Below are 13990 nucleotides of genomic sequence, written 5' to 3' on the forward strand. Positions count from 1 at the left end.
GGAACTTCCGTTATCTTCCAGTTTTTATCGTGGCCCTCATCAAGATGACTACATTCTAGAGAACTAGTGTTACGAAAACATTTTATTGCTTAGTGATTTTAATCTTCATTTTGTAAGACTAATTAAATCCTTTCTTCATTGAGTAACTTAGTATGATGCAAGTGAGGCATCTAAATGTGTAAGCATTGTAAAAATCTGTTACAGTACTCAGCACCCCTGGAGCTTAATTTGAAAAAGTTAATTTAAAAACCACAGCTTCTGTATGTTAATATGACATCTTGGCCTTCATCATGTCATAGTTTCCAAAGGAGTCTGCAGTAAGCACTCTGCAGTAGATGTTATCCACTGCCCTCATCACCTCAGAGGCAGGTGTTTAGATTAGCTGCTGCTCCAGTCTCCTTGCTATCTTGGTGGTAGGTTTAGAGTAGCTGGGTCAGACTGGGCTCTGGGCCTGTTTTAGCACCAGACTTGTTTCCCATCTGAGGGTACATTCTCCTATAACCCCTTCCTACATTATAGACATCTAGAGATTGGTGACTACTTCTGGGATCCTGCACCCTCCCCCACACACATTTCAGCAGTCAGTCAGCTTTGACTCATTTAGTGGTCTTTGTGTTAAATAGGTCCAGAATTTTCATTTCCCTGTAACCTCTGGAGTGGGCTTCAATATCAGAGCATAAAGGAGATTGATGTCTGGGCTTCCACTCCTAGATTTTTTTTTATATTGACTGTGATATAGATGAAAATAAAAAATAATTCCTTACATCTAAGTTCTGTGCCATTTCCCTATTGTATAAATCCCATTAATATTTACAACTGGTACATATACATGCATAATACATCTTTATCCCATTTTTTTCTGTGACTACAAGTGAACATTTCCACTTATGTGAAAAGTGATACATTATTGCCCAGTGCCAGTGGCTCACATCTGTTATCCTAGCTACTCAGGAGGCAGACATCAGGAGGATCAAGATTCTGTGTCAGCCTAGGCAAATAGTTCATGAGACCCTATCTCAAAAATACCCAACATAAAAGAGGGCTGAAGTGGTAGAGTGCCTACCTAGCAAGCACGAGTCCCTGAGTTCAAACCCCAGTACTGGCTCTCCCCTCTCCCCTGAAAAGTGATCATTGTGTTCAGATCAATCTTTCTTTTGTAGTGTTGTCTTCTTTTCTTTTTTTGTTTTCATTGTAGTACTGAGGATTGAGCCCAGAGCCTTCCACATGCTAGGCAAGCATTCTATCACTGAGCTACATCCACAGCCCCTCTTCTGATTTCTCAATCAAAATTTGCTCAGTCACAATATGTTACTGATGTTCTACAAGTTTTATTGAAAAATGTATGATAAACTTGTATTTTGTCAAAAGGCTGTTTTTTAGTTGCCAACATTATCAATACAGATGTGTTAAATTATAATTTACAGAAAACTCCATTCAGGATGATTTATGAAGCATATGTATGGCTAGTATGACCCTATCTCACACTAGAGAACCAGCAGTAGGCCAACATCCGGGGTTGATGTGATTTTACAACTCAGTGATGCCATTTAGAATTTGGTTTTCTTCTTCTTTCCTGCCATCTGCAAGCCCACCTTCCTCTTATGAGGGCAGGTGGTTGCTACCCATTCCACACCCATGTGCTTTCTCACTGATGCCCAGTGATGTTTTGCAACCTGTTCTGAAAACCTTCCCTTGTGTCCATTGATCTTAATCAAGATCAGTTTGTGCCCCTGCCTTGCACAGCAACTGTAATTGGTTTTGAGTAGCTCAGGCTAGGAGTCAGCTTCCCCCAACATACAGGGCTGTGGAAGGAGGTACAGAAACCCCAGTTGGAACTGGGTGACTGTCTTAAAAAGGAGGAAATGGATGAAGTGTCAGCCACACCATCCATATGTTTTGAAGTCATTTGGGTTTCATTATGCAAGTGATTGCTTTTTTTTTTTTTCATTTGTTTCTTCTTCTGTGTTTAGGGGCTGTTCCAACAACCAAACGGACAGGCATTCCAGCTCCACGGGAACTTTCAGTATCTGCCTCAAGAGAGAGATCTGTGCCACGTGGTTCCTCCAACCCGAAGAAATCGGGGTCTAGTCCAACCTCCTCTTCCACCCCCACCCCTACTAAGCACCTGAGGACCACTTCTGCAAAACCCAAGCAAGAACATGAAGGTGGAGAGAAGGCTGTGCTTGAGTCCCAAGTTCGGGAACTTCTGGCTGAAGCCAAAGCCAAAGATAGTGAGATCAACCGGCTTCGAAGTGAACTAAAGAAGTGCAAAGAGAGAAGGGCTCTGAGCACTGAGGGGACTGATGCTTCAGAACCAAGTGCAAATGGAACATCAGCTCCACCAGGAGATGCAGAACCCTTGATAAGAGCCCTTGAGGAGAAGAACAAGACCTTTCAAAAAGAGCTTGCTGACCTAGAGGAAGAAAACCGGGCTTTGAAGGAGAAACTGACTTACCTTGAGCATTCTCCAAATTCAGAAGGGGCAGCAAGTCACACTGGTGACAGCAGCTGCCCAACATCCATAACTCAAGAGTCAAGCTTCGGAAGCCCAACTGGAAATGAGCTGTCAAGTGAAATTGATGAGTACAAAAGAAACACACATGGAAGTGTGTTACGGGCATCAGGGTCTTCAAGCAGTGATGTTACCAAAGCCTCCTTGTCACCGGACGCCTCTGATTTTGAACACATCACCGCAGACACTCCATCTCGGCCCCTGTCCTCTACTAGCAACCCTTTTAAGAGCTCCAAATGTTCTACCACTGGTAGTTCCCCAAACAATGCGAGTGAGCTGTCCCTGGCCTCTCTTACTGAGAAGATACAAAAGATGGAAGAGAATCAGCACAGCACTGCAGAGGAGCTGCAGGCTACTCTGCAAGAATTATCTGACCAGCAGCAAATGGTGCAGGAACTGACAGCTGAGAATGAGAAGCTTGTGGATGAGAAGGCAATTTTAGAGACGTCCTTCCACCAGCATCGAGAGAGGGCAGAGCAACTAAGTCAAGAAAATGAGAAGCTGATCAATCTTTTACAAGAGCGAGTAAAGAATGAAGAGCCCAGCACCCAAGGAGAAAAAATCTTTGAGCTGGAGCAGAAATGCACAGATATTCTTGAGAAGAGCCGCTTTGAAAGAGAAAAACTGCTCAACATTCAGCAGCAGTTGACTTGCAGCTTACGGAAGGTTGAGGAAGAGAACCAAGGAGCATTAGATATGATTAAGCACCTGAAGGAAGAAAATGAAAAACTGAATGGGTTTCTCGAACTAGAACGGTGTAATAATAGTGTGATGGCCAAAACTTTGGAAGAATGTAGAGTTAGTTTGGAAGGTTTGAAGATGGAGAATGGGTCCTTGAAGGCTCATTTGGAGGGTGATAAGCAAAAGGCCATGGAGACCAGTAGTGCCATGGAGCAGACAGCAGACAACTGCGAAGTTCAGGAAATGTTGAAAGTAGCTCAAGCTGAGAAAGATCAACTGGAATTGTCATGCACCGAGCTTAGACAAGAATTGTTAAAGGCAAATGGTGAAATTAAACATGTTTCAGGCCTGCTAGCCAAGGTAAGAAGAGAGATCTCTTTACCAGTATTTGCTCATCCTTGTTAGCATTTCTCTCCTTGACCTTTAAGTTCTCAGAGCAAAGAGAATCATTTGTTGAGTCAATTTCATTCATCAATCCAATATTCTAGTCTGAAGACCTGTTAGATTCTAGACAGATTAGCACTGGGGAATCAAAGGTGAAACACCCCCATTTCTGATTACATCCAAATTTCTGATTACAGGTAGTTCAAAGTATAGTGGGAATGTAATAGATTATATCATGGTATGATGTAGTAATAAAGAATCTCATAGGGCTGGGGTGTGGCTGAGTGGTAGAGCACTTGCATGAGGCCCTGGGTTTCATCCCCAGAACTACACACATACCCACAAAAAAGATAAAATTTAGACCATCCTATACATGTTATTAATTTTTTGCTTGCATTTAACATTTTCTGAGCATATTCTCATCATCACATACTCCTTTAAACATTATTTTAAAGGGCAGATAGTATTTTATTATGTAACTTTTATATTCTTGAATTCCCTGTTGTTCAACATACACATATTACTGAACATTTGTGTTTTTTCTGGTCTTTCAATATTGTAAATACATTTTTATATATCTCTGATTATTTCTTTAGGAAAAATTCCTAGACGTTGACTTAGTGAGTCACAGAGTATAAACATTTTAAAGACTTTCAACACATCCAGCCAGATTGCCCTCCAGAAATATTATGCCAAGTTGTTCCCACCAGCAGTTCATGAGAGTGCTTGTTTCCCTGAGTTCTTGCCAATTCTTAGTATTAAATTTTGTCATTCAAATCTGTTAATCATTTCCTTTAATTTTTTTTAACCTTTTTAGCTTAGACTTCAAAATCAAGTAAATACCACTTATTTCATTGTTTTTTAAATAACCCATTGATTGGTCTGGAATTTTGTTATGTGATACAAGATTGGTAGTGATTATGTGGTATTCTGTCTGCCTCACACAGCTGTGATGGGAAGAGACATGCTTCCTGTTTCTGTCTGCTCCAAGGTCTGGGTCTGTGATTTAGGGGTCTGCTGGAGAGACAGTAAAAACATCCTTCGCTCCTTATTTCAGGGGTGCTAGTGTTTCAAAATGCAATTTATGCCATGAGCTCCCAGGGAGATTTTTCTCTATTGCTTTATCTGTCTTAGCACCAGTCAGTTGCATCCTTGTTCTGCATTCAGCTGTCTGAAGGTCTTTGTGGTAGGTTATGTTAGGAGTTATTGTCTGTGCTCTGAATTCACAGGTATTTGATTGAAGGTGTAGAAACGATTTCGTTAGTGATTCCTATCCAAGCACTCATAAATGAAGCTTCACATTAAGTTACCTCATATAATAAGGTACCTCTGTTTTTGCTTAAAGATCACTTATTACCTTTTTGCGAATTGTTTCATCTCCCAGGTGGACCTTCTTGAAGTCTTCCTTAGTTCCTCGTCTATCTGTTTGGTATTTTGGTTGTCATAACATTAAATATAGGTGTTAATAAGAAATAATTTGGCACCTTGAGAATAGTTTATTTTTTCTAATTGTAAAATTGTGTATTCATTACAGAAGATTTAGAAAAAACAGAAAAGTACAGAAAAAAATAGATTGCCTTTAATGTCACCATTTGAAGAAAAAACTGCCAGCATTTTACTTACTTACTTTCAGGCTACTTCCTAATTTATGTAGACATTTGTGCATGTGTGCAAACCTGTATTGACAGGATTACAATATTTAATCTTTCTGTCCACAAAAAAGAGTATGCCTGTCCACATTCCATGAATATAATAAACCAGTTAGTTTATAAGTTCTACTGTTCATCTATTTCTGGTTAATTTATTTCTACCTTTATCTTTGTTAATTCTTTTAAAAGAATTTTAGTGTATTTTTTTCTTGAGTAAAATGCTTCTCTTTCTTGGTTGATAGTGATAAATCTAGAATCTTCTGTTGTAAATTTAATCTTTTCAGATGTAATAATATTTGCATTCTCTGTAGAGTGTAAGGCACAACACACATACTTAAGATCAAGCTATTATAGATACTAAAGATTAAGCTGTTATTCGCATATTGTATATCTTATTTCCTGCCAACTAGAATTATCAAATACTGACAGTGGGATGAAAAAGAATCTTCTGAGTTTAAGAGTGTGAGGAAATAGATGTGAGGCACAATGCCACATGGAATTTCTTTTATCCAGACCAAGACTCCAGGTCTGTGATTCGCACTGTCTTGTGTCAGAGACATCAACCTGTAATTGCAGTAAACTTGTAGTTTAAACTGATCTAATTTCTCTTTTATATTAGAAGATAAAAAGCAAAACCCACACCTCCTAAAACAGGCTGTCTCAATCCATTTGCTCTTGCTTTAACAGATACCTGGAGACTAGGTAGTTTATAAAGAAAAAAGTCTATCTTGGCTCTTGATTCCTGAGACTGGACAGTATAAACTCAGGCAGCCATATCTGATGAGAGCCACATGCTCTTTCAACTCATGGTGAAAGAGCAGAAGGAAAAGTGAAAGAGTGCATACATGTGTGAGAGTGAGGGGAGGCCCCGGGCTCACTTTATAAAGGTTTCCCTCAAGCTGGGTGCCATTGGCCCACACCTGTAATCCTTGCTATTCAGGAGGCAGAGATCAGGAGGATCTTGGTTGGAAGCCAGCCTGGGCAAATAGTCCTCAAGACCCTATCTTGAAAAATACCCAACACAAAAAAGGGCTGGCAGAATGGTTCAAGTGGTAGAGGCCTGCCTAGCAAGCATGAGGCCTTGAGTTCAAACCTAGTACCAAAAAAAAATCAGTTTCCCTCGAGGTTACTAATTCGGTCTCATAATAGTGAGAGCTCCCATGAGAGTTCATTAATTCACTCAGGAGGATGGAGTCCCATGAACTAACTACCTCTTAAAGGCTCCATCTCCCAAAACTACTACAAGAGAATCTCGTTTCAGTATGAGCTTGGGTGGAGACAAACCATATTCAAAGGTATCCAAACCGTAATACAGTCTGATAGCTTAGTGTATCCCCACTGCTGCTATCAGCTAAGCCATGAATTCAAATGATGGTATTTAAGAGACCCCTGCCCAAAGGACAACAGGAGCACAAAACTGTAACAAAGGATATAAAGAGCTGGACTGGGTCCAATGGCTAAATTTCATGACCTTGAGCTCCTTTTCATTCATCCCACAGCATTGAGTAGAAGTGTAATTGAGGATGGATTTGGCCTTGGATCTCATTTAAAGGTAATAACTGAACACATTATAGGCATTTGGTATATATCCTTTATTATATTTCCACACATTTTGTTCTCAAGTGTCTTGTTTTTAAATAAAGGGCAAGGATCAGTTTTTTTTTTTAACTTCTGACATGATCTGATAGTTTTTGTGTCATCATATGGTTTTTCTCCTTTAATGTGTTACTGAGATGAATTCCAATAAGAGATTTTTCTACGGCAGAACAGTGTTAAATCATTCTGACGTTCCTGGTGTAAATCCCAATTGCTCAGTTCTCAGGTGTTTCATTTGACATTTTTGCCCAGAGCCATCGTATACAACCATGGCAGGCAGCTGTCGGAGTGACTGTTTTATTGTCTTCAAGTGGTTAACACTTCTTTGTCTTAAGATCCACATTCATCCACTGGAATTCTTGGCACATGGTGAATATTATGATAAAAGAACGAAATCATGTAGTTGCAAAGGGGGAAAAGTAATGCCAACCCATCCTATTATCTAATGGATTACATAGATTCACCACATCTAATAGAGTTAATAGATGTAGAGAATCCAGGTAAGTTTCCAGTTCAGAAAAGTTACTTAATGATTCATGATTCAAGCCTCTAAAAAGTCTTCAACTATACTTTTTTTTTTTTTTTTGGATAGGAGGTGGGTCTCTTCCTCATACAAAAGTAGAAAATTGATGTGACTTTTTACAGTATTTGTGTGATTGTTTTGTAGGCTTTTTCTTCCTCTCATTTCTTTGTCTTCAGTAGTTCGCCAGTGTCTCCATTCTTTCCAGCTTCTTTAATAGGCATCCTTTGCATTTTGTGGGCAGCTTTTATAACAGTTGTGCTCAACTTCAAGGAATGGTCTGATTTCTGCAGAATCACATGCTTACACCTCCTGTGAGCCATATAGGTTCGCAGGTGTCTGCCCTAGCCAGCAAGCAACATGTGGTTGTTTAGGATTATTGTTTTGCCAGGCTATAGAAACCTAGCTTTAATTTTTTTTTTTTTTTGGTGCCAGGTATTGAACCCAGGGCCTTGAACATGGCAGGCAAGCACTCTACCACTGAGCTATGTCCTAGTTAATTAAAAAAAAAAAATCTGGGTCTTGCCATGTTGTCCAAGCTAGCCTCCAACTCCTGGGTTGAAGGGATCCTCCTGCCTCAGCCTCCTGAGCAATGGGACTGTATAACAGAGCTGGGCCACTGTGCCTGACTTTAAATGTTTTCCACTTAAACCTTTCAGTTGTTTGGGACCCTGATTTCAAATCAGAATATCTTGACTTGAAACCTAGAAGTTTTAAAAGAAAAAATGCTGACTTTTTACCTCCATGAGGCTGAAAGTTTATAGTTGGTATCCTAGGAAACTTAGTTCTTTCTTTAGAGACTCATGGTTCTCTTCCAGAGTAAGAAGATTATAAATAACCACTTGCTGTGGGTGATCAGGGGAAAACCAGTAGAAGTGAGATGATAACGTGTAATCAATGTTAGTCTTGCTGCTAAACTGATTAGAGCAGCAGCTCTGCAAACCAGAATTTGAGGGAAAGATGTGGCAAGTAGATAATCGTATAGCCATGACTTGAGAATAGGATGCCTTTACAGACTTAAGAGATCATGCAACCTGGTTTTAATTGGCATGTGGTCCAGTACACTCAGGCGATGCCTTGGACAGTAAGAAGCAGAAAACCCTGTCTACCATCTGTGACATAAACCTGAGGACACTCACTTTGCACCCACTTCCAAGATCAGGAGGCAGGCATTACTAATGGTTCTCTAGGGGTCCCATAACTCTAAGCTCTAGGACTGGCAGCTCTGTGATTACTGTCCCACTGCCAATGTGAAGGAGAGCCCAGCACTGTCAGGCATCTCAGCCCCATGTGTTGGTGGCTTGAGGGAGGACATGTCTCATCAGACCCCTCAGTCTTATAAGGACAAGCCATTTCCCCAGAAGTCTCCCCCGGCCACTTCCCCTTTCTGTCTTATTGGTCAGAATGGCACTTGCATGCCCACTCCCAGCCCACCTGTCATGCAGTCATAAGATCACAGCCTGACTCTTGAACACATTGGGATTCTGGTAGGAAGAAAAAAAGGGGGAGTGGCTTTTGTGTGGGTCAAGGCACTGTTTGGTACTGTTTACAAGCTCTCAGCAGGACTCCATTCCCTCACTTTTCCCCACAAAGTACTCCTGGAGATCTGCTAACCATATAGATCCCATTTCACCAAACACTGCATCAGTTGGTCTTAGGACTAGAGGTAGTTGTGAGGTGTGGGGTGGGATTTACAGCCCTTGGCGCTGTGTCCTGCACTTAAGTTTGCTTCTATTAGAGGGTTCTGTCTCTCCCCAGGGACTGGCATTGGCTGCCCCCTTATTTAAGTTTCCTTGCCTGGCCTGCTTCCCTTGTGATGGATTCATTTTCTTCCTCAGACATGTTAATACCTCTAGTATGAGGTAAGTCACAGCACCATTCTCTTGCTTGAACTTGACCTCAAGATTCTTCTGCAAGCCCTAGACATCTCTCTCCTGTTAATTCTTGGGCAGCACATGGAGACATTGTTGCTGCCCAGGTCCCTCCCAGCACACAGCCCTTATTTCTGCCTATGAGTTCCCAAAGGCAAAATTCAGATTTTTTATCCTCATCTTTTGAGTTTTCTATTAGCCTTTCCCCCTACTCCCCATAGCAGAAGTGTAAATAAATTAGCATATCCTGCTCTCCCTTGGCAGAGCAGCATTGGAAAAAAAAAAAATCAGATTTAGGCCAGTAAGACTGCAGTATGCTGACTGTTAGCAGTCTCTATTCCCAGAAGGGCCAAGAATGGAGCAGGAGTTTTGCAGTATCAAGTTACTCAAGCTTTCATTCTAACTTTGTTTACTATTATGCTATATAAAATTTTAATGTTGCAGTTAAAAATGGTATTTAGTAAATATTCTGCAAATAAGTAAATGAATGAATGTATGCCAGAATTCTGTAACAGAATTAGGAGAGAGGCTGCTGTCATTTTATCAGTATATTAAAAATAAAGTTTATCATCATTAATAACAGCTAATATTTTAGTGCTTACGTGTGGTAGGCACTTGAGACAGATTACGGGAGACACAACTTTCCTTAAGAGAGTAACTTATTTTTTTCCTGTAAGGGCATTGGCTAGGGGTTTAGTACTAGATGGGGTTTACTAGAGAAGAATGTTAATTTTATGTTGGATCTTGGTTACGAGCACTTCTTAATGTTTTATCTTTTTTTAAATGACTGATGTTGTCAGGGGTTGGTGAGAGTGAGCAGCTCAGCTGCTTGTTTGACAGCCCCCTTTTCCCAGTAGCAATTGCCCCATATTGAGCAGAGACCAAGAGCAGATCAGGGACCAATACTGTCGGTCCTATGGTCCCCTACTACTCCAGCTGGGCTATGAGTGCCACTGTCACTTCACCTCAGGTCCCATCAGGTGTGGTGGGCAATTGCAACTTCAGCCCTACTGTGGAAAGCATGAGAGCTGTCATGCAGCTGCTGCTTCAGTGATCTGAGCGACTGTCGTCATGATAGTTGGGGCTACTTTAAATGCCTCAGGATGCTCAAGGAGAATTTGTTCCAGTCACAATGTCCTAGGGAGATTTCACTCTAGCCTCAGAACCCACCACAGGTGTCATGGCTGCTATAGAACCCACTAGTTCATTTGTTTATTTATATATTGAATTTTTTTGTGGTACTGGAGTTTGAACTCAGGGCTTCATGCTTGCTAGGCAGGTGCTGTACCACTTGAGCCACTTTGCGAGCCCTGAAGCCACCACTTTAATAGCTGCCACTTTGGGAGACTCTTCTTCAGCCACAATCACTCCAGACACCTTGTGTAGCTCCGAAGACTTTGCTTTGGCCTGGACCCCTTCAGATGACCCCAGCCCATAGCTGCTCCAGATGGCTCTACCTGCCTTGCAGATGTCGCTAATCTGGTTGAGGAGGAGCCCACCAATGACAGCCAGGACAGGTGGGTCTAGTCACCTGCACAAGACTACTGTGACTAAGCCAAAAGTTTGTGGTTTACAGACAGAAGACTGTGCACGTCCATGGCCCTGTCTTTCTCTGGCTATATTAGCAGCCCTCCTCTCTTACCAGGTTAATCCAGGAGACATCCCTCCTGTGCACTGTCCACCTGTGCTGCAGCATAGGCCCTAATAAAGCACCTTGGGCTACTCAGGATTTTTATCTTGGGTAGAGTGGTCTGAACTGTTTGCACAAAGAAGGGAGAACACCATGGCTGCTAGTCCTGAATTACCTGGCAGCTAGAGAGTGCCATAGAGCTCCTGAGAGAGTGACAAAGAGCTGAGAACTGTGGAAGGCTACTTGTGGAGAGTGGAAGAACTGCAGAAGAGCTGTGGGGAGCAGCTGGCCCCAGGTCCTGAAAGAGTTCTGGAGAGGCCCCAAGAACTGCTAGCTTTGGCTGCCGAGGAATTGCCAAGAGTGGCTGGAAGCTGAGCTACCAGTACTCAGGGCATACTAACACTAAAGAGAGAGCGGCTGGCTCTGCAGGTCAGAACTGTAACACAAAGGGAGCTGCACTTTGCCTATTTTTAATTTCTGTCTGAGTTGAGCAAAAGAACCTTCAGCCGATTGGTGACACTCTTTGAGCGTTTAGATCACATAATCATTATAGCTTTTATGATATAGATACAGTTGAGCGAACTGAGGCAGAGAATAATTATTAGCCTAATTAATTAATTGATGAAGCCAGGATTCAAAGGTAAGTATTACCTTCATCACCAATTTGCACTGCTTCCTGACTACTTGAAAGCAGACATAGGAAAATATTCAGAGCAGACCTAAAGACTAACACACTGTGACCCTAAGGCCAACACCCTTTGGTTCAAAGAAAGCAAAGCCTCATTAACTAGGCAGACCGTACTTGATTATAATAGGGTGGAGAAATTTATAGAAAAACCCTGAATCTTGAAGGGGAGGAGGGATTAGTTAGCCAGGTGAAAGGTGGGATAGGGACTGTAGTAATGTCACAGGAAGAGATTAGCAAGTCCTAAGAGCAGAAAATGTGGCCCCTTGAGGAGGTACCACTCAGAGCTTGTCATTGCTAGAGTGCACAGGGTGATCTATGGACGTGGACCAGAGGAGGCAGCCAGGGAGTTTACATTTCATCCTAAGATAGTGGGAGTCTCTGAAGAATTTTTAGCAATAGTAGTTTTATTGATATGTAATCCAGAAAGTACACTAGTCAGTGGCTCTTAGTCTGTTCACATGGTTGTGCAACTATCACCACAATCAGTTTAGATCACCTTTATAACCCCATAAAGAAACCTTGGACCTGTTACTAGTCACCCTCAATACCACCTCCCTCCCAGCCCCTGGCAAGCTCTAATCTACTTTCTGGACATTTCATGAACCATATACCATGTGACCTTTTGTGTGTAGCTTCTTTCACTTGGCACAGTTCTAACCAGGTTCATCCATGTTGTGGCAGGGTCATCCATGTCATTTCTTTGTTCTTTTTTATGGCCAATATTCCATTGTGTAGACAACGCCATGTTTTGCTTATCCATTCAGTTGATGAACATTTGTGTGGTTTCCACTTTTTGTCTGTTTGGAGCAATATTGGCATAGGCTTGATATGAATATATTTTCATTTCTCTTAGATATATGGCTGGAGTAGTATTTAGCTTTTCAAAGAATTGCCAAACTTTTTCAGAGTGGCCGTACCATTTTACCTTCCCACTGTCAATGTATGAGGGTTCCAGTTCTCCACCTCCTCATCACAACTATTGTCTGTTTTGTGCTAGTCATTGTGGTGGGTGTGAAGTGGTATTTCTTTGTGGTTTGATTTACATCTTGTCAATGATGTTGTTAGTCATTTCCTCAATGACCAACAATGTTGAACATTTTTCATGTGTTCACTTGCCATTTGTGTGTATCTTCTTTGGAGAAATCACTATTTAAATCTTTTGCCCATTTTTAAATTGCATTACTTACTTATTATTGAGTTGTAAGAGTTCTTTCTTTATATATTCTAGATACAAACTCTTCCCAGAGATTTGTTACCATTCTTTCCCATTCCGTGGGTTATCTTTTCACCATCTTATATTATGTCTTTTGAGGCACAGATTTTTTTCATTTTAATTTTAGGAAATCTAGTTTATTGTTTTGTTGTTTGTGTTTTTGGTGTGAAGTATTTTAAATAAGGGAGTTAAAGAATCACACTTACAATTGAGAAAAGTTATTTTGGCCATAGGTGAGAAGAATGAACGACTGAACAGGGGTGGGGTAGAAGGGAGGATAAAGGTTAGAGACACTTGGCATTAGACATTTATTTAGGAGTTAAGCCATTAGGGTTGGGGACTAGCTTGCCATTGGGGTTAAGGGAATGAGGCGTTTCTGTCCACTCAGACCCCCATCTGGTATGGTTGCACATGTGGCTGTGCTATTTCCTGAGAGGAAACATGGAGCCTGAGCAGCTTGAGGAGGAGCACTGCCTATTGGAGCAGGAAAGGCCTCCTTGCCAAGCACCTGCCATCCAGCCACTGACAAGATCTTGTGGGCCCTTCAGCTTCCAGGGCCAGAGTTACTTCAGTTCTCATACATGATGGCTCCCTCCATCTCTTTAGAAGCAGTAAGAATGCAGCTGACCGGGATATCCCCGTAGTGATGTGTTTTGTATTTCTGAGGCTGTAAAGTGTCAGCTATTGGAAGAGTAAGCACTGTTGAAAAGGCAGGAGGATTCTTAACATCTTTCACCATTCTCTGCCCTTGTAGATGATTCATGTATTTATTTTGATACCCAAGATAATTTTACTGACTAGACAATATAATCACCAAATTCAGTCAAAAACAAAGTAAAATGACACACGTGAACTGGGTGCATAGCTCAATGGTACAGTAGTTGCCTAACATGCATGAAGCCCTGGGTTTATCCCCCACCATGCAAAACAAAAACAAAAAATGGCAAGCCTCCCTACACAAGAGACAGTTACAGAGGGTTTACTTTGGACACCATATTTCTTCCTAACAGCAATGCCACCTCCCCACCTTGCTGGTTTCCGACAGAACAATGTATATAATTTTAATGTTCCTGGAATTTATTATAATGGCTTAACTTCATCTGCCCATGTCTCTTTGTTACTGGTATTTGACTATTTGAATGAAAGATGAAACGTTTTTCAAAGGCAGATCCTGATTTTCCAAGATGCTATCTTTGCAGTCAGAACCTATTAAAATTAATTGCAACACTGAAATGTTTAAATTATA

The 13990-nt window shown here is 41.3% G+C and overlaps 1 protein-coding gene across 11 annotated transcripts in view; it reads left to right on the top strand.

The window, feature by feature from the left end:
* The window catches only part of Specc1 (sperm antigen with calponin homology and coiled-coil domains 1), a 290773-nt gene that overhangs the window by 175565 nt on the left and 101218 nt on the right, over positions 1-13990 (top strand). For all 11 annotated transcript variants that reach the window (XM_074046724.1, XM_074046723.1, XM_074046722.1 and 8 more), the window contains one exon: positions 1971-3553. In XM_074046724.1, the coding sequence (XP_073902825.1) occupies positions 1971-3553 (1583 nt within the window). The remainder of the gene's footprint in view (positions 1-1970; positions 3554-13990) is intronic.

Source organism: Castor canadensis, chromosome 11, assembly GCF_047511655.1.
Source record: "Castor canadensis chromosome 11, mCasCan1.hap1v2, whole genome shotgun sequence".
NCBI classification, from domain to species: domain Eukaryota; kingdom Metazoa; phylum Chordata; class Mammalia; order Rodentia; family Castoridae; genus Castor; species Castor canadensis.